Source organism: Pantherophis guttatus, chromosome 14 (assembly GCF_059756535.1).
Source record: "Pantherophis guttatus breed Tessera chromosome 14, ASM5975653v1, whole genome shotgun sequence".
NCBI lineage: Eukaryota > Metazoa > Chordata > Lepidosauria > Squamata > Colubridae > Pantherophis > Pantherophis guttatus.
The window spans coordinates 5,228,827-5,250,773 of record NC_142076.1 but is presented as its reverse complement, the minus strand read 5'-3'; the positions used below and the strand labels follow the sequence as shown (position 1 = coordinate 5,250,773).

General features: G+C 42.1%; 1 protein-coding gene across 1 annotated transcript; it reads right to left on the bottom strand.

Moving 5' to 3' along the window:
* Positions 1–1,018: 1,018 nt before the first annotated feature.
* Positions 1,019–15,257, bottom strand: TMEM114 (transmembrane protein 114). Its single transcript, XM_034420711.1, has 4 exons — positions 15,074–15,257; positions 12,420–12,500; positions 6,701–6,838; positions 1,019–1,482 (listed from the first exon to the last, which is right to left on the bottom strand). The coding sequence occupies exons 1-4, from the start codon at positions 15,255–15,257 to the stop codon at positions 1,250–1,252; spliced, it is 636 nt and encodes a 211-aa protein (XP_034276602.1). The 3' UTR covers positions 1,019–1,249.
* Positions 15,258–21,947: the final 6,690 nt, after the last annotated feature.

Genomic DNA, 21,947 nt, shown 5'->3' with positions numbered 1-21,947 from the left:
GGCATGATTCATTTAACAATAACTGCAGTGGTTCGCTTAATAACTGACGAAAAGGTTTGTAAAATGGGATGCAACTCAGTTAACAATTGTCTTGCCTAGCAATAGAAATTAATTGTGGTCCTAAGTCAAGGACTACCATACATAGATGTATGTATGTATGTATGTATGTATGTATGTATGTATGTACGTACGTATGTATCTATGTATGTGTATATGTATGTATGTATTTTCTATTTTCTTATGTATGTATGTATATATAAATGTGTGTGTGTGTGTGTGTGTGTGTATTTCTTTTCTTTTCTTTTCTTTTCTATATATTTTCACTATATATATAGTGTGTGTGTGTGTGTGTGTGGAGTGAATACTGCTAATATTTCCTTCTGCCAGAGCAGAAACAACTACAGAATTTGTCTAGATTCTAAACTCCTGATAATCTCAGATTTTTGTTTCATTTTCTCTCCTTTAAAATTGAAGGAAGGAAGAAAAGAGGAACCTGGTGGCGTAGCAGACTAATAGCCTGTTATTAACATCTGCTGCTTGCAATTACTGCAAGTTCGAATCTCACCAGACTCAAGGTTGACTCAGCCTTCCATCCTTTCTAAGGTAGGTAAATTGAGGACCAAGTTTGTGGGGGCAATAAGCTGACTTTGTATAAATATACAAAAGAATGAAGGCTATTGCTTAACGCATTGTAAGCTGCCCTGAGTCTCCGGACAAGAGTGGCATATAAATCAAATTAAAATAAATAAAATAAAAATAAAAATAAAAGAAGGAAATTTCTAGGTAGTCCTTAGAAAAATTAACTACTGAAACTTCAGAAGTTAGAAGGGTGAATGGCCAAGATTTCCAAAATTGAAGGGTGAAAGGCTGATTTTAACCCTGATCTGCCAATCTAACTGGCAGCACCAAAGTTACGGTGAATAATTTTAAGGGGGGGGAGGATAAATTAGACAAAATAAAGATATCGTGTTAATTTGTTCAAGGAAACGTTGGGTTTTTGTTTTTTGTTTTTTTGTGGAATGCAGTAATTGAAGATACAGACTTTTCATTTGCTTATTTTACATGGACTCACAGCTCTGCACAAATCCTTTTGGGTTTCTGATCTCAGTTTTGACTGAAAGTTCTCAGCTACTAGAAGCAGTGGCAGAAGCCCCTGGAAGCGTGACTTCAACTTAGCTCAAAGCAGTGATGAGAAAGAGACAGAGGCCAGGCATGGAAAGAGCAGTGAAGAGGATCATCTCCGACACTCTCAAATGAAATTGTCCCACCGTCGTTTCTGGCCCACCATCTTGGCCAGGAGAACAAATGCCAACCCGGTGAGAAGCTCCGCGCCGATAGAGACCCAAGCGAAGACCAGAGACCAGCCAAACTGGATGCTGAGATTTTCCATGAGACTCTTCCTCCCCTGAAAAGACGCAACGTGCTTGAAGAGGGCAGCGGAATAAGCAATGTAGATGCTGACCCCAAGAAGGGTAACAAGAGCTAAAAAGGACACAAACAGAGTCAGAGGGGTCCATGCATATTGAAAACTCTCTCCATAACTCTCTCGCCTTCTGCCACCGATAGCCTCCCACCAGCCAATATGTTCCCACAGAGAGGGACTCCTCAGGGTGCTGTCGGTCAAACAATGTTGACTGGCGACCCCCAGGGGGAGAGCCTTCTCTGTGGGGGCACCTGCCCTCTGGAATGAACTGCCCCCGGAGATTCGTATGATCCTGACCTACGTACCTTTCGCCGTGCCCTTTACTATTTCAACAGGCTGGGCTGGTTTAATAACGAATTTTAATGGGTGTTTTAGTTTTAATATAGGGCCAAATTATTTAATATGTTTTAAACTGTTTTTAAATTTTATGGATATACGTGTTTTATTGTGGCTGTGCACTGCCCTAAGTCCCTTGGGAGAAGGGCGGTATAAAAATTTAAATAATAATAAATAAATAAATAAATAAATAAATAAATAAATAAATAAATAAATAAATAAGGGTCTAGGAACAACTCGCAGCAGCCAACCTGCCACGTCCAACTTGCCACGGGATAATCCATGTGGGGTAAGAATCTGAAAATAACATTTAACACAGCACAGTAGTCGAGCAAAATGGTTCAGTTGAGATCAATATAGGTGGGACTGATTGGGGTAGATTATAGGGATGACACCGAAATATAATTGTATCATATTTTATTTATCTATATATTAAATTATTGTATTTTGTTCCAATTTCATTTTAAACCATACTTTATTCCAATTTCATTTTAAATTGTATTTTATACAATTCTATTTTAAACCATTTTTATCAGATTTTAGTAATAATTTGCATCTGGAACTCTGCACTTTGATATGGCCCAAGGGCTAATCAATAAAATAAACTCAACACATGGGATAACAATGCAAAAAATGTTATCCACCACTCTTTCTTCTACATTATTTCCATTTTTGTCAACAAAAATAATGCCAAAGAAACAGTGGGGGATTATATTTATCACATTGAGGTATCCCAGGTGGAATTGTCCCACCACAAGTTATCTCGTGGCAAGTTGGCCATGTCGAGATGGCCACGGTGAGTTGGCTATAGTGAGTTGTACAAGGGTGAAATCCAGCAGGTTCTGACAGGTTCTGGAGAACCGGTAGAGGAAATTTTGAGTAGTTTGGAGAACCGGTAGTGGAAATTTTGAGTAGTTTGGAGAACCGGTAGAGGAAATTTTGAGTAGTTCGGAGAACCGGTAGCGGAAATTTTGAGTAGTTCGGAGAACCGGTAGTGGAAATTTTGAGTAGTTTGGAGAACCGGTAGAGGAAATTTTGAGTAGTTTGGAGAACCGGTAGAGGAAATTTTGAGTAGTTTGGAGAACCGATAGAGGAAATTTTAATTTTAGTAGTTTTAGTAATTTTAGTAGTTCGGAGAACCGGCAAATACCACCTCTGGCTGGCCCCAGAGTGGGGTGGGAATGGAGATTTTGCAGTATCCTTCCCCTGCCACACCCACCAAGCCACACCCACCAAGCCACACCATGCCCACCAAGCAACGCCCACAGGACCGGTAGTAAAAAAAAATTGATTTCACCACTGGAGTTGTCCCATTCCACTCTAAAAACCACTATGCAGATTCTGAAACCAGAAAGAATTTAGTCATTGTAGCAATGAGTGCATGAGTACAGGTAATCCTAACTTACTATAACTTCAGTTATGATGGTCCCAACTAGTGGTGAAATCCAAATTTTTTTACTACAGGTTCTGTGGGCGTGGCTTGGTGGGCGTGGTATGGCTTGGTGGGCATGGCAGGGGAAGGATACTGCAAAATTTCCATTCCCACCCCACTCCAGGGGAAGGATACTGCAAAGTCACCATTCCCTCCCCACTCCTGGAGGAAGGATATTGCAAAATCTCCATTCCAGTTCTCCAAATTACTCAAAATTTCCACTACCGGTTCTCCGGAACCTGTCAGAACCTGCTGGATTTCACCCCTGGTCCCCACCCTCCCTAAAGGCTCAAATCTGGAGTGCTGATGGTGGCACACACAGAGAGACACACCTGTGGTATGGAATGGGACAACCTGGTGTGGCCAACTTGCCACAGCCAACTCGCCACTGCCAACACACCCACCATGGGACAACTCGCTGCGGGAAAATTCAACAATTCAATGCAAGTATTTAAAATAATTAAAAACTTAGTTTAATTTTTGCCATTCACATTTCATTCTGTCCCTCCTTTTGCATTCCTTTCTTTAATGATTCTATTCCACCATTTCTAATATCAAAGTTGGCCACGGCGAGTTGGCTGTGCCGAGTTGTCCTAGACCAGGTGTCTGCAACCTGCAGCTCCGGAGCCGCATGTGGCTCTTTCGTCCCCCTGCTGTGGCTCCCTGTCTGCTGAATCCACCACTGGCTGGCCCAGCCCCTCGCCCTCCCCTCCTAGTCACTCCTCGCCTGGCCTAAGAAGGTAAGGGCGATTACTTGAAGTAACACCAGAAGGCACAAAACCTGGATAAGCGTGGCTGGGATGTGTGTCATGTGACTGGGTGGGAGGGACTGATGTGGAGTTGGCCACGCCCACCCAGGTTTTGTGGCTCCCGGTGATTTCTTTTCTGTGGGAAATGGGTCCACATGGCTCTTTGAGTGTTTAAGGTTGCAGATCCCTGTCCTAGACCCTCAGGCCTAGACCTAGACAAGCCAAGAGCCTTGGTGGCGCAGCAGACTAAAGCACTGTTAAGTAATACCAGCTGCCTGCAATTACTGCAAGTTCAAATCTCACCAGGCTTAAGGCTGACTCAGCCTTCTATCCTTTCAAGGTAGGTAAAATGAGGACCCGGTTTGTGGGGGCAATAAGCTGACTTTGTATATATATAAAAAAAGAACACCGCTTAGGGGGGTCCGAAAGCCCTACTAAGCAGGTATATACAAAAAGTATGAAGGCTATTGCTTAACGCATTGTAAACCGCCCTGAGTCTCCGGAAAAGGGCGGCACATAAATCGAACCAATAAATAAATAAATAAATAAATAAATAAATAAATAAATAAATAAATAAATAAATAAATAAATAAATAAATAAATAAATAAATAAATAAATAAATAAATAAATAAATAAAGCATTCCACAGTCACAGGATACAATGTATGACTTTCTTGCCAGAGATCAGCCTTCACCATTAGACGTGATGACTTACTATGAACATGTCCTTTTGTCTTCTTTGTATCCATTTGTATTTTTTTGCATCTGTTTTATATATTTGATACGGTCAAATGGCATTCTAAGGAAATCACTAAGATTAAAAAGCAGAGGTTTTCAGGAGATTAACCAAAGCTTCTGCCTTTTAATCAACCGAGTTCAGCCAAGAAAAGGTCCTATCAGACTCCAGATTCCTTCCCTTGGAAAAATCCATCCCACTTTTCTGCCCACAGATTTGATGGAGAATTTTGGAGAGCCATCTGAGTGGCCAGCTGACTCTAAGTCAACTCCAGATGTTACTTTTTGGACTCTCAAATCATTAGAAACATAGAAGAGCAGGGTTGGAAGGAAATGTTGTGACCTCGACTCCCGAGCCTGTCCTTACAGAGGAAGAGGACTCAGAAGATGATGGGGAGGAACTGACAAAGTCTCCCTCTCCAGGACCCTTCTTTCTGGCAATGCCTCAGGTTCCATCCAAAAGCCAGGAGGAACAGCCTGGGATGTGCCAGGAGGAAGGCATATCGGAGCACCAATTGATAGGGAGTGGGGATGATGAATCCTGGCTTGATCCCAGGCAGCATCAGAGGGAGAAGCGTGCGCAGCAATGGAAGAGGCGTGGGAGGGCCAGAGATTGAGCTAAGTCACGGAGCCACGCCCCACCCGGAATAAAAGTGGGTGGGATTGCTTTTCAGGCTTTGTGACAGACAAAGTTAAACCCTGCAAGTCACATCGTGATCTCTGAAATTCGGCTTGGATATATTTTGGACTGAACATTGACTAAACTCTTGTCTCGTGGATAATTTGTTGCTCCTGGAACGGACTGAAGATAAGTCCTCTTTTACTTTATGGGAGTGGAAATGGTCTTGAAATGAAATGGCATTTGGCAGTTTGCTGCCAAAATCTTGGTCTGCCAAGAATTCTAATCTGTTTACCTAATAAAATATTGGCAGGCGTGCTTGGTATTACATTTGCCTGTGTGAGGAAGGGGGACAGAACAGGAAACTTGGAGATCTTCTAGTCCAGCCCTCTGCTCAAGCAGGAGATCCTATTTCATTCTGGACAAATGGCTGTCCAGACTCTTCTTGAAAACCTCCAGTGATGGAGCACCCACAACTTCTGGAGGCAAGCTATTCCATTGATTAATTGTTGTCACTGTCAGGAAATTTCTCCTTAATTCTAGATTGGCTCTCTCTTGAATGATCTTGCACCCATTACTTACCGTAATGTTCAGGTGCTTTGGAAAATAAGGTGACCTCTCTCTTCTCTGTGGCAGCTACTCAAGTATCATAAGATTGCTATCATGTCACCCCTAATTCTTTTCTTCATTAGACTAGACATGCCTACCGTATTTTTCGGAGTATAAGATGCACCTTTTTCCCCCCTAAAAGGGGGTGAAAATTTAGGTGCATCTTATACACCAAATGTAGCCCTGCCCACCCACTGACTCCCACCCTTTGGCCTCTCCCTCCCAGCAGTTACCGCCTTGCAGCAAACAGCAAGAAAAAACAGCTCCTTTCAGCTTCAGCACAGCCTAATTAGCACAAGTTGATTGGATCGGCCTCCCGACTCGCAGCTGTTTTGCTCTCAACTGTTTTGTGCGGGCCTCTGCTGCTGGCTGCAAGGAGGTAAATTGCTGGAGCAGATTTTTTTTTTCCCCTTGTGCTAATCAAGCTGTGCTGAAAACAAAAATGAAAGTAAAGCAGGCTGTTTGCTGTTTGCTGCAACGAGGCAAAATTGCTGGGAGGCAGAGGCAGATTTCTTTTTCTTGTTTTCCTCACCAAAAAAGGTAGGTGCGTCTTATAATCCGATGCATCTTATACTCCGAAAAATATGGTAGTTCCCTGACATTGTTCATCATACGGTTTAGCCTTCAGACCCCTTATCATTTTAGTTGCTCCACTCTGCACTCTTTCTAGGGTCTCAAAATCTTTTTGTATCATGGTGACCAGAACTGGATGCAGTCTGGTTTCACCTTGCAGTATAAAGTGATACCTTCACTTCACATGATATCACTTCATCTCAAGGACTGCTTTGACCACATACCTCCGAGAAGAAAGAGCACCCCGGTGAACAGCAGAAGGCAGAAGTTTTGGGTGAAGACGCTGATGATACCCATCATTCCTCCAAAGACTATGATGATGAGGCTTAGAGGCAGCAGGATCACAAATGCTCCATGAAGGTCTGGAAGGAGAGAGAGGGAGAGAGGCAGTCATTTCAATTTTCCTCAAAGCAGTGATGAGAAGAAATGGAGGCCAGGGATTGAAACAGCAGGGAAGAGGATGGTCAAGGTTCCAAGTAACACCCCCAACAAAAGAAAACTCTGAGGTTGAGTTTCCTCAAAGTTCCATTTGATTAGAAATGCCATATTGGCACATCTGGGAAAACCCGAATCTGAAAGCTTCCAGGTTTTCCCCACCCAAAGGAAAGTTCAAGTCCCTTTCCTTGCATCCACATGTCCATCACATGGTCCAACCCAAGCACCATCCCAACCTGAGATGCCTCCCTGTTCCAGCCTTCCAGGTGCAGGGCAAGATGTCCTTGACTCTCTAAGAAAGGAATGTTATTATGACTATTTATAACCCATGCTCCATACAATCCCCCCTCCCAGTTTCCCACAGTAGTAAATGTGGCAGGCCTGAAGATCCAACGAAAAAGATGGGTGTGCACTGGCGTTGCAGATATGCCCACCTGAACCGATTCTCTGATTTGGGGCAACTCAGCTACTGCCCCAGAGGAGAGGCATTCATGTTAGAATAGAATAACAGAGATGAAAGGGACCTTGGAGGTCTTCTAGTCCAACCCCCTGCCCAGGCAGGAAGCCCTACACCACTTCAGACAAATAGTTGTCCAGTCTCTTCTTAAAAACTTCCAGTGTTGGAGCATTCACAACTTCTGGAGGAAAGTTGTTCCACTGATTAATTGTTTCTAACTGTCAGGAAATTTCTCCTTAGTTCTAAGTTGCTTCTCTCCTTGATTAGTGTCCACCCATTGCTTCTTGTCCTGCCCTCAGATGCATTGGAGAATAGCTTGACTCCCTCTTCTTTGGGGCAGCCCCTGAGATATTGGAACACTGCTATTATATCTTCACTGGCCCTTCTTTTCATCAAAGTAGACATACCCAGTTCCTGCAACTGTTCTTTCTATGTTTTGGCCTCCAGTCCCCTAATCATCTTTGTTGCTCTTCTCTACACTCTTTCTAGAGTCTCGACATCTTTTTATACATCATGGCAACCAAAACGGGATACAGAATTCCAAGTGTGGCCTTACCAAGGCCTTATAAAGTGGTATCAACACTTCACGTGATCTTGATTCTATCCCTCTGTTGATGCAGCCCAGAACTGTGTTGGCTTTTTTGGCAATTGCTGCACACTGCTGGCTCATATTTAAATGGTTGTCCACTAGGACTCCAAGATCTCTCTCACAGTTACCACTATTGAACAAAGTACCACATATACTGTACCTGTGCATTATATGTGGTAGTGTTGTGGTCCGCCAGCAGCCTGCGGAGCTGGCAGCGGAGTCGGACAGCGATGAGGCTGAGGAAGAACATGGGCCAGTCCTGGAGTCAGGGGAAGGCTCAGACGAGGGCTCTGCATCAGAGGCAGAGATGGGGCCAGGCCCATCTGGGAGTTATGTGCAAACTCCGGAGCCTCCAGAGGCAGACATCAGAGAGGCAGAGGAACAGGAGGAGCCTGTTCCTAGTGCATGCATGAGAAGAACTGCCAAAAGGCAAGAGCAGCTAAAGCAAAATGGACGACTCGGGTGTAAGGCCAGGAGATAATTGGCCCCTCCCAGAAGGTTTAAAAGAGCAGCAACGGCTCTTGGGATCTTGTAGGAAAGCAACGTTGCTACATTTGTTTCTTGTTGGTATCTCTTGCTTCTGAACTTTTGCCAAGAAAAGCTTTTAGCAGGATGCCAAAGAAGACAAAGGTTGATGATAAGGCCGAAGGACTGTTTATGAAGAATTTGTTTTGGAGTTAATTTGGACTAATCTGAGAATGAAGTAATTCTCAGCTGTTCTAATAAAATATGTTTGTTTAGGACTGATTGTGTCTGGTAATAACTACTTGGGCCTGGGTCCCAACAGGTACCTTGCTCAATAGCAGTAACTGTGAGAGGGATCTTGGAGTCCTAGTTGACAACCATTTAAATATGAGCCAGCAGTGTTTGTGGACAACAGCAAAACTCATCCGTGCTTCTCAGAACAAGACTTCAACAACCATCCAATTGATTGATGGCAGGAAGAACCTTTTCTACAATGGCAGTCCAGATCTCAGAGTGCAGGTCTCTTGGTCTGTTGGCCTCGAATACTGTTTAACTTCAAGATGCTGGGCGATTACTTATCTGCATAAATAAATAAAAAGCAAACTATGATGCTAAATCCTCCAGCTGGGTCCTTTCCTTTCCATCTGAGTAAATCCCAGGTTGCATTTCACCAAGCACCTCGTGGAGCAGCTGTTTTTGTTTGCAAGTTCTCCTCGCTGCACCGAGATAATCATTAACCACTAATGGATAAGCTGACATTCCTTGAAGCTTTCTCCTGTGTCCTAGGAGCCCTCCGCATGATGGCTCTTTATCGCTGGCTTTGTTCCAATTCAATTGCTTTTCCATTTCTCTTTCTCTGACCCATCAACCCAGGACCATTGTCTTACCAGCTGCCCAAACAGAAGGTTGCTAGGTGCCTCTCCGTAGCTTTGGACTTCTCCTAGATGTGGTCTTCTAAAAGCGGTCAGGATTTATGCTTCCAGTTGCTTTATTTCCTCCTGCACCAGCTCAAATCCAGGTAGGGGAACCTACGGCAGTTCCTACTACCTCTGAACAGGAATGAAAGGCAGCTGATATGTTCAGAATAATAGAATAACCATTGGAAGGGACTTTGGAAGTCTTCTAGGTCAATCCCCTGTTAAAGCAGGAAACTAAACCATTACAGACAAATGGTTGTTCAGTTTCTTCTTAAAAAGATCTGGTTTTGAAGCACCCACAACTTCTGGAGAGAAGCTGTTCCATTGGTTAATTATTCTCACTGTCAGGAAAATTCTCCTTCGTTCTAGGTTGGTTCTCTCTTTGATTAGTTTCCATTCATTGCTTCTTGTTCTACCTTCAGGTGCTTTGGAGAATAGGTTGATCCCCACTTCTTTTTTGACAACCCCTTAGATATTGGAACACTGCTATCATTTCACTCCTTGCCCTTATTTCATTAAACTAGACATACATTTGAAATAATTGAAAATTAATAGACATACCGTGTTTCCCCGAAAATAAGACCCTCTCTTATATTTTTTTGAACCCTGAAATAAGCGCTTGGCCTTATTGCCATAAGCTCAAAAGCCCGATTGGGCTTATTATCAGGGGATGTCTTATTTTGGGGGAAACAGGGTACATTTTCCCCGAAGATCCAGTAAGTACCACTAGAGAAGGAGGAAGAGAAAGTTGTCTTTGTGTTACATAGAGAGGTGCCGTGTTTCTCCGAAAATAAGACCTCCACAGATAATAAGCCCAATCAGGCTTTTGAGAACATGCGCTAAAATAAGCCCCTTCTGAAAATAAGTCCTCCCCGAAAATAAGCCCCCCAACAAATATATTAAACCGCATGCGCAGCCGGTCCCTGCCATTTCCTCTGATTAGGGTTAGGGAGACAGAGCTGGAAATCAGGTGAGACAGCAAGAAGAGCCCCGTCTTGCTCCACGCACCCCCAAAATAATAAGATCTCCCTGAAAAAAAGGCTAAGCGCTTATTTTTAGGGTTAAAAAAAAACATAAGACAGGGTCTTATTTTCGGGGAAACACGGTACATCAATGTTCTTCATGTATGTAACCTCTGTTGATTTGCCATGGGGCAGGCCCAAAGCCCAGAAAAATACCTAGTGTTCGTTTATTTACAAGAAAGGAAGGGAGAGTTTTCCTATGTTAACAGCAAACTGATTCATGTTGGATCCCTTTTACATTTCCAAAGCACAAGGTGTTGTCCAGAGTCTCTCTCTCTCCCTTCCTCCCTCCCTCCCTCTCTCTCTCTCTCTCTCATATTTTGGGGTTCAAAAAAATATAAGACAGGGTCTTATTTTCGGGAAAACATGGTAGTACAATCAGAATTACTAGATATTTTTTTTTAAGTGTGATTTGTCTTTCTCAAGTCTGAATCATTATCGCTTCACTTCAAGATACTCATATAACAACTTTATTTCAAGAGCTGTATTGTTTGCCAATTAGCTTCCAGGTGCAATTCAAGGTGCTGATTGCTGCCAATAAAACCTCTTTGTGGTTCCAGAGCTTTTTCTGAGGGACTACCTTCTTCTCTTCATCTGACCAGCCAACCAGATTAAATGGGGTCAACTCCTTCCAGGTTCTGTCCCACGAGACTTCCAGCCAGACTTCATTTCCCCCTTCTAAGGTCAGTAATACCTGGCTTCTGCCAGGCAGCTTCCCGCAAGCAAGGTTAATAGTCCTATCACAAATTGGAATGCTACCATTTCAATAATGATGTTAAAATGCCCCTTCTTAGTGGCAGCAAATTATGGTTGTTATTATTATATCTGCCAATTTCAGCATGGAGAAGGCTCTGTTTGATCTTTCCTGATCTTGTAAAATGAAGTTAAGATCAGCCAAGTGTTGTTAATTGCAAAGTCATGTCCGACCCATCGCGACCAGTGGTGGGATTCTAAAATTTTTATTACTGGTTCTGTGGGCATGGCATGGCTTGGTGGGCATGGCAGGGGAAGGATACTGTAAAATCTCCATTCCCACCCCACTCCAGGGGAAGGTTACCTCAAAATCCCCATTTCCTCCCGATCAGTGAGGCTCGTGAGGCTGAGAATAGATGGGAGCGGGGCCAGTCAGAATTTTTACTACCGGTTCTCCGAACTACTCAAAATTTCCGCTACCGGTTCTCCAGAACTGGTCAGATCCTGCTGAATACTACCTCTGATTGCGACCCCATGGACAACGTTCCTCCAGGCCTTCCTGTCCTCCGGAGACCATTTAAGCTCACGCCAACTGCTTCAGTGACTCCATCCAGCCCAGTGATGAAATGTAAAATTTGTTACTACCGGTTCTGTGGGCGTGGCTTGGTGGGGGTAATGTGACTGAGTGGGTGTGGCCAACTTTTTTTTTTGCTTTTAAAACTATTTTTTCTAAAACCTCTTCAGCTAAAGAGGTTGTTAAAAAATGCCTCTGATGAGCCCAGCTGAGTTGCCTGATTGTCAGAGGCTTTTTTTTTCTTTTAAAAACATTTTTTCTATAATCTCTTCGGCTGAAGAGGTTGTAAAAAAAATGCTTTTAAAAGGCTCTGCCCATCAGGCAACTCAGCCGAAGAGGTTGTAGAAAAATGCTTTTAAAAGCCTCTGACGATCCCAGCTGAGCCGCACGATCATCAGAGGCTTTTTTTTTTTTTACTTTTAAAAGCATTTTTTCAGCCAAAGAGGTTGTAGAAAAAATGCTTTTAAATTTTTTTTTAAAAAGCCTCTGATGATTGCGCGGCTCAGCTGGGCATGGGATTTTTGCTACCAGTTCTGCGAACCACCCGCTGCCATCGCTACCTGATCGGGCGATCCGGTCCGAACCGGGAGCATTTCACCCCTGATGTGCACCGCCCTTTCAGTTCATTCATTTGAAGAAGTTTTTGGAGAAATACCAAACCCTAGCATTGTAAAAAAAAAAATTCTTCCCAGTGAATAAATCACTGGAGTCAGAGGGCAGAGTTGGTAGACAACGCTGACTTCCTTGTATGGCAACTGCTGTCAGGAAATACAACTTAGAAAGCTACTTACACAGGATGTTCTTACGCGAAGTTGTCATGTTTGCGGTCTTAGACTTGAACGGGTTTACCATAGGGAGGCATGTCCTATTAACTGCAAGAAAAGGGGAAACCATAGGACACCTGCTCAAGCAACAGTTTGGGGTCAACAATTTCCAACTTGGCACCACCGCTTAAACAACTTAAGCTTCGAGTTTGCTTAAGCTGGCAGTTAAAATAGAAGCCATGAAATGCAGCCCTAGCCACCCAAATGTTCTCTGCCTCATTATTAGAATGTTCTTAGCATGTTGTGTGGATATGTATTGTCCAAAGTTCTTGCATTCGGTCAGGGCGATTATATTTTATTTCTTTATTTATTTGTCAAGCATATATAAGATTACAGGTAAAAGTATAAACATAATTTGAATACCCAAAAAGTGTAAGTAAAAAGGAATATTAGGACAGGGTACAGAAGGCACGCTGGTGCTCTTATGCACGCCCCTTACAGACCTCTTAGGAATGGGGTGAGGTCAACAGTAGACAGTTTAAGGTTAAAATTTTGAGGGTTTGGGGAAGAAACTATATAAACTAAATAATTATATTATTGTACTGTACTGTACTGTACTGTACTGTACTGTACTGTATTGTATTGTATTGTACTGTACTGTACTGTACTGTATTATTATATTATATTATATTATATTATATTATATTATATTATATTATATTATATTATATTATATTATATTATATTATATTATATTACATTACATTACATTACATTATATTATATTATAATATAATATATATATTATAAATTATATAAACTATATATATGGACCAAGCTATAATATTTTGAGAAATAGCATAGTTGAAATCTTGCTGATCTGAACAAGAACTATAGGCTCTCTGTCTGTATAATGATGATAAAAACAATTCATAAAATATATATACTGCCCAACCCAAAGACTCTGGGCAGTTATATAATCCATACATATGGGCTATAAAGTATAGGTTTATACTTTTCTCATTCATAGTTTCTCAAGGTGCCCCAGTTAAAATAAAATATATGGCTTTTCAAAATCCTGAATATGTGAAGAAAAATCCTTGCAGGGAAAGTACACAATCCACTTTAGGTAGTGACAGCTGAGAATAGATGCTAGGAAGAAATTTCTACCTGGAATCTCCTCTAGGGATTTGCAGAGAGGATTACACAATGAAAGACAAGACTTATGCACACATTTCCTGGCCACCTTGTCATTAAAGAGGGACCCATATTCACCCCAACCCTCCACCTAGGACAAATTGTCCAAAATTCTCTTCTCCTTCCAAACAACTTCCACGCTAACTTGGACAAGGGGATAGATGGGGAACTCATCAAATTTGCAGATGACACCAAGCTGGCAGGAATAGCCAACACTCCAGAAGATAGGCTCAAGATACAGAAGGATCTTGACAAACTTGAACATTGGGCGCTATCTAACAAAATGCAATTCAATGGTGAAAAAAGTAAAGTTCTACATTTAGACAAGAAAAACAAAATGCACAGGTACAGTATATGTGGTACCTCGTTCAATAGTACTAACTGTGAGAGGGATCTGGGAGTCCTAGTGGACAACCATTTAGATATGAGCCAGCTGTGTGCAGCAGCTGCCAAAAAAGCCAACACAGTTCTAAGCCCCATTAACAGAGGGATAGAATCAAGATCACGTGAAGTGTTAATACCACTTTATAAGGCCTTGGTAAGGCCACACTTGGAATCCTGCATCCAGTTTTGGTTGCCACAAGATGTAGAGACTCTAGAAAGAGTGCAGAGAAGAGTAACAAAGATAATTAGGGGACTGGAGGCTAAAACATATGAAGAACGGTTGTAGGAATTGGGTATGTCTGATTTGATGAAAAGACGGAATAGGGGTGACATGATAGCAGTGTTCTAATATCTCAGGAGTTGCCACAAAGAAGAGGGAGTCAAGCTATTTTCCAAAGCACCTGAGGGTAGGAGAAGAAGCAATGGGTGGAAATTAATCAAGGAGAGAAGCAGCTTAGAACTAAGGAGAAATTTCCTGACAGAACAATTAATCAGTGGAACAACTTGCCTCCAGAAGTTGTGAATGCTCCAATACTGGAAGTTTTTAAGAAGAGATTGGACATCCATTTGTACACTCCATGGTATAGAGTGTGCTGCCTAAGCAGAGGGTTGGACTAGAAGACCTCCAAGGTCCCTTCCAACTCTGTTATTCTAAATTCTAACTTCTCTTTCATCAGACTAAATCATAGGGTGGGGGGGGACGACATTATAGCATTATTTTTGTTCTTCTAAGCCTTGACAATATTCGAAAGGCCATGGGTTCAGATGAATCTTGTTTGAAACGAAACTGTAGTCATGGAACCTAGCCATTGTTAGGATAAGGGAACAAAAAATGGGGTGAGAAGCTTATGCAAATTCAGGAGAATTCACACGTTTGTGTACCCCTGTGACAAAATGACACCGAACGTTTTTAAAGCTTTCTCCTTATCAAAATACACAAATCTTCTCCTTTGGCATTAAAAGTCTCCATCCACCACATTGTTGGACCACTTGGGAATCTAGCCTTGGAAAAGGTTCATTCAGTTACGCCAAATACATACACCGATTACTTGCCAAAAAAACAACCACCAACTTCCCAGGAAAACCCTGGATGTACTTACATTGGCAAGTCCTCCAGAGACCTCTATGGGACTTCAAGCTACCTGTATGGTTGGTGAACACCTCCAATCCTGAAGCATCAATTTGGTACCAAAAGTCTGTGGCCAGGGCAGCCACCAGGAAGGTGAGACTTATAACACCTGCCAAGACTGCAAACACAGAAATGCTGTTCAGTGTAACTTTCATTTTGATGGCTGCTGTCTGCGTTGGCCCTTGAGTCTCGATGATGTTCTCCACTGGTCCTTAAGAGTAAACGAACAGGACTGCTGTGGACATCTCTTGCAAGCCCACCTTCTGGAGTTTCTCTGGATGCCCAATGTTCCTATCTGCAGCCTTTCCTTAAATTTTACCGATGTGTAAATCCTACTGATAGTTTGATTGTCTGCTGGAAGGTATAGTCGTGGATGTAAATTGAATTCTGCCCCCTTTTCTTTATTTACTCTTCTCTTGTTGGTAGCGGATGCCCAGTTACTTTGGGAAAAGGGGAGGTGTTGACTAGCAGCGTCCCTCACATTTCATCCAGTTGTCATGTGATTAAGTAAATACGTAAGATTAAATACCCCCTCGGATGAAACGGTAATTAGAAAGATACTTGAGTGTGCTGAAATGGACAGGATGACCATGGAGTTAAAAGAAAGAGAAGAATCGGACTATTATAAAACTTGGAGTAGACTGTACAAGTGGCTAGAGAATAGAAACCAAAACAAGAAATAAAAGTTCTAAAACCATTGACTATAATATAAAGATAAATGTTTATATGTACAATCGGTTATAATCAGTATTATATTATTATAATATAATTGTTATACTATTACTAGAATCGTTAAAATCTATGAGAAGGCAATTATTGAATAGTGAATTGCAAAAGCATGCTGATAAGGAAAGTTGTAAAATTGTATTACACTGTTGTGTTGTTTGTTTTTTCTATTTGTTTGTATTCGTCTTGTTATTATTATTTTTCCCCTTTTCTTCCACTTGTGGTTTTTAAAGTTGGAAAATGTTCAGTAAAAACCATTTTTTTAAAAAGTAAATACTTAAGATACTCAGTGCTAACATTTCCTCTTAATTTGTTGAAACGTCAAACAGCTCTCTAGTAGACCTCGGGACTTCTATTTCCCCCAGACATGGGGACATTGAAGGAAGCCCAGAGGAGACCAGCAACTTTCAGCACCATGGACAGCTCCTTACGTGTGAATCGCTTGGGTCTTTGGATGGTAAAAGAGTGGGTTTTCCCCCAGAAAATCCTGGTTTGTTTTTTTTTAAAACTCTTTGAGGCATTTAGAGAACCCTGTAATTGTCCTCCCTCGTACAATCTTCCCCATATATGCTCAAGAGATCCTTTGGGGTAATTCTTATAGCTCTCCGCTTGTGTTCTGAAAAAGCCAACCCAGTACATTTTGTGCATTCCCAACAAGCGGTATGCAATTCTAATCCTCTAAAGAAAAATAGCCACCGTGGATGCTAATTGTATACATGAGTCAGTCTGTAGAGTTCAATTAAGCTTCAGTTTAATTTAATTTAATTTAATTAATTCAATTCATATGCCGCCCCTCTCCGAAGACTCAGGGCGGCTCACAATACTTCAATTAAGATTCAAGCAGCTTCTACTGACATCATCATCTTGAGCAGGGGTGTCAAACTCGATTTCATTGAGGGTCACATCAGGATTGTGTTTGACCTCAGGGGTGGGGGGTTGGGCATGGCTAGGGTGGACATGGCCAGCTTGACGTCACTCGTGTCGGGGTCATTTGTGGTGGCCCGAGTGCTCTGTCGGTGAAAACAGGCTCCTGAGCATCTTTTTCAGCCGTGATGGCCTCCTGCAGCCCCCCTGCTAGGAAAAATAGAGGTTGGGTGAATCATGCATGCCCCCCGGGCCCTGTTTTCAGCTGCAATGACCTCCTGCAGCCCTCTGCCAGTGAAAACGGAGCTCCATTTTCGCTGGCAGAGCGCTGCAGGAGGCCGTCTCAGGAGTCCCCGTCCCTTCCAAGCTCTGTTTTTGCTGGCAGAGGCATCGTGGGTCGGTCCTTTGCTGTTTCCGGGGTGGCCTTGTGGGCCAGATCTAAGCACCCTGCAGGCTGGATCCGGGCCCTGGGCCTCGATCCTATGAGGATCCATTCTCATCTTTTGTTAAATCAGGATGGCGTCCTGATCTTTTGCTTTATTTTCTCTCTTCTTTTAGAACATACTGGAAGGTGGTTGAGCTTCTGAGGTACAGTAAATTTTTGATCTACAACTCGGTTGGCAGGAAGACATTTAATCTGATGGAATCTTAGAATAACCATCTACTTTAATGCCTTGCAATATATGAAGCAAAAACATCTTTCTGAATGGCCCAGAACTAAAGACAGGAGTTGTGCTTGATCCTGTAAGGAGGGGGAAAAAATCTACTAACTGATAGTTTGTTTTTGAACAATTTTGTAATTTATTACTTAAAAATGATATTTGTATGGAGTTCGTAAATTATCAATATTTCAAAGTTCCGTATTTTGAGGAACAAAGGATTGGCCAAGTCCGTGAGATTTAGATTCTGGGCAACAAGTTTCCAGCACTTTCTCATTTTGTAAAATATGAGTTATTCTTCCCACCCAACGCCTTAGAGGGAAACTGTTCCTGATATCACGTCTATGCTTAGCTATAAAAGGTTCTGTTCAGAGCTGGTATTCAGTTGGTTCGGACCAGTTTGGGCAAAGCAGTAGCAGAAATTTTAACTGGTTCACCCAAACTGGGGAGGGGGGGGACCATAAAGGAACAGGCCACAGAAGCTGTCTTTTCTGCCGGTTCTGTCGGTGTGGCTTGGTGGGCATGGCTTGTGCGTGGCTTGTGGGGGTCATGTGACTGAGTGGCTGTGGCCAACTCGATGTCACTCACACCAAGGTGCTGCTCCACCTTGCCAGGAGTGACATCACTTGGCTGCTCTTCTCTGCACTCTTTCTAGAATATCTCCACATCTTTTATTGAATCATGGTGACCAGAACTGGATGCAATGTGCAACAAGAGTGACTGAAATTTCATCCATGCAGTCCAATTAACAGGGGTTTTAAGAGACAATTTGCAATAATGATGGTAACAAGTCACTTTAAGGAAAAAGGAGCTACTTGCGAAAAATACCCCCACAACAAGAAATCTCTACTATGCAGAAAAGAAAAACAACATCACTGAAAGAAAGAAAGAAAGAAAGAAAGAAAGAAAGAAAGAAAGAAAGAAAGAAAGAAAGAAAGAAAGAAGCAGAATATTGACAGTTTAGTACCCATCTAAAATAGGATGAAATCCAGCAGGTTCTGACAGGTTCTGGAGAACCGGTAGTGGAAATTTTGAGTAGTTCAGAGAACCGGCAAATGCCACCTCTGGCTGGTCCCAGAATGGGGTGGGAATGGAGATTTTGCAATATCCTTCCTCTGGAGTGTGGTGGAAATGGAGATTTTGCAGTATCCTTCCCCTGCCACGCCCACCAAGCCATGCCCACCAAGCCACACCACGCCCACAGAACCGGTAGTAAAAAAAAATTGAATTTCACCACTGATCTAAGATTAAATGTAACTTAGCTCCATGTTCTTAAGGTTGATGGTCTTTAGTAATAAAACTAATACTGATAGTTCTCACACTTGGGACAGTTCAAAGTTATGACTTACAACCAAGTTCCAAGGTTTCAATATCGCCTCCCCCATTGGTTATATTATTGCATTTTGCGTACTCAGTAACCAGCCCTCATTTATGGCCATTTGCAGTGTATTTCACTCATATGACCATGACAGGTTCATAAATCTGGCCTATAGCAAACTATGGGTTCACTTAACAACTGCCACAAGGAAGCTCATAAAAATGGGTCCACCTACATGGTGACCCACTTAAGAATCCAACGTTGAGGATTAACTGTAAACTAGCTGAATCCAGAGATTCTAGATGCTATAAAGGAGAATATAATAAAAATGAATACTACAAGCAACAAATAAGTTAATTATCAAAGATCTTGCAGAAAAATCAGGTGGTTTTTTTTATTCAAATACCAAATCAATTTGAATTTGAATGCTTTATCAAATGGTTTTGCAATATTGAAGAATTACGTAAAGCGGACATTACATAAAAGCAATTAAAAAAAAAACCAACAGCCAGCACAAGTACCACTTATCTCAAGATAAGGAGAAAATTAAATATAATCAGTCAGTACAATATTCTAGCACTCTAAGCAAATAGGAAAAAAAGCATAGAACAACCAGAAAGGTAGGTGAAATAGAGATTCAGCTTAATAAAAGATTGGAAAATGAGAAGATCAGAATGATAGGTTTACAAAAGAGATGAAAACATCTGAGCACAACGCAGGATCTGACCAAGGCCGCTTTTTCTCCAATCTCTTGGTCCAACAGAAGATAACAATTGTTTGCAGTGTGCTAGAAATTGACTGTGTTTTCTTGTTTTCCTCTCTGATCTGGAGTACATATAAGCCTTATTATCATAGAAAATAGAACACGGTGGGCAATTAATTTTCCAGACGCCACATGAGAAATTAGAACTGTTGTGGGTGGAATCAATAGGGCCGCTGTCACAAGCCAGACAAGACCAGGCAAAAGGTGAGATGTGGGCCGCAGGCCATAGAATGCCCAGGTCTGATATAGAATCATAAGACTGGAAGGGACCTCAGAGATCTTCTAGTCCAAACCACTACTCAAGGCAGGAGACTTACACCAGCCCAATCAAATGGATGTCCAGTCTATTTTTGAAAACCTCTGGTGATGGAGCACCCACAACTCCTGGAGGCAAGCTATTCGGCTGATTAATTGTTCTCACTATCAGGAAAGTTCTCCTTACTGCTAGATTTGATCTTTACTGCTAGATGATGTTCCACCTAGTTATTTTTTATTCTGCTTTCTGGTGCTTTGGAGAATAAATCAGTCCCCTCTTCTCTGTGATAGCCCCTCAAGTACTGGAAGACAGTTATCATGTTCCCCTCTTCCCTCAGTCAGACTGAATCAGTTTCAAATCATAAGGAATGCCTCTTGTAGCCATAAAACATTACCCCAGATATGAAACTTTAATATTTTTTCTAATATCTAATACATGTTTCACCCCTCAAAATATGTTTATGCTGCCTACTGCAGAATATGGGGAGTTTCTTTAAAAAGTTTTGCAACTTTGCAAAAATTAACACATCTCCAGCACCTGCTTTTCTGAGCTACAGTGCACCTCATAATTTGAGGAAACTAATAAATAGAATGGTGTCTTATTAAATACATTAATTTTTAAAATTCCCTGGGACTTTTTGGTTATTTTTCAGGATTCCTTCTGCAGGTCAGGACAAAGAACTCTATGTGGTTGGTTTAGAGCATATTCAATTAGAACAGGCTCCGACTCAATCCCTCCAAGACTGAGTGGCTGTGGATGCCGGCGTCCCAATATAGTCAGCTGGTGCCATCGCTGACTATTGGGGGCGAGACATTGGCCCCCACGGAGAGGGCGCGTAACTTGGGTGTCCTCCTGGACACACGGCTGTCTTTAGAAGAGCATATGACGGCCGTGGCCAGGGGGGCTTTCTATCAGGTTCGCCTGATACGCCAGTTGCGCCCCTTTCTGGATCGGCACTCCCTATGCACGGTCACTCATGCCCTTGTTACTTCCCGCCTCGACTACTGCAACGCTCTCTACATGGGGCTCCCCTTGAGGAGCACTCGGAGGCTCCAACTGGTGCAGAATGCGGCCGCATGGGTACTTATGTGGGCGACATGGCGCTCCCACGTGTCACCTCTCCTGCGCGAGCTGCATTGGCTTCCAGTGGTCTTCCGAGTGCGCTTCAAGGTGCTGGTTCTCATCTTCAAAGCGCTCCATGGCTTAGGACCCGGTTATTTACGAGACCACCTTCTGCCTCCGATAACCTCCCACCGGCCAACACGCTCCCACAGAGAGGGTCTCCTCAGGGTGCCGTCTGTCAGGCAATGTCGGCTGGCGACCCCCCGGGGAAGAGCCTTCTCTGTGGGGGCACCCGCCCTCTGGAATGAGCTACCCCCAGGGATACGACTAATCCCGGACCTCCGGACCTTCCACCGGGCCCTGAAGACTTTTTTATTTCATCAAGCCGGACTGGGTTAAAAAATTTTAATTGGGTGTATTTTATGGGTAAGGGGTTTTAAATTGGAGAAGCCAAAGATAATTTAATTTTGTTTTTAATTGCATTTTAATATTTGTATTGTGTGTTTTAATTTTGGCTGTTCACCGCCCCGAATCCTTCGGGAGAGGGGGCGGTATAAAAATTTAATAAATAAATAAATAAATAAAAAATTACAATACAGTCTGTATATGTTGTGTGGTGTGTTCCCTCTGCTATTCTAACAAGACTAGCTGGACGTATTCAGTAAGTTATAGTTTAGTTAGCCATGGAATTATGTATTGTGAAATATTTTAATAAAATAACAGAGTTGTAAGGGACCTTGAAGGTCTTCTAGTCCAACAGTCACTTATCTGAAATAGTATAGGTTCTCCTGCTTGAGCAGGGGACTGGACTAGAAGACCTCAAAGGTCCCTTCCAGATTCTATTCTATTCCTATTCCTATTCCTATTCCTATTCCTATTCCTATTTCATTTCATTCCACTCCATTCCATCCCATCCCATTCTAAATACACTCTATTCCTATGCTATCCTATCTTATTTCTATTCTTATTATTTCTATTCTACTCTACTCTGCTCTACTCTAAATACATTCTATTCTATTCTATTCTATTCTATTCTATTCTATTCTATTCTATTCTATTCTATTCTATTCTATTATTCTATTCTATTCCCTATTCTATTCTATTCTTCATTCCACTATTCTATTCTTCATTCCAATATTCCTATTCTATTCTATTTTTCATTCCATTATTCTTATTCTATTGTATTCTTCTATTCTA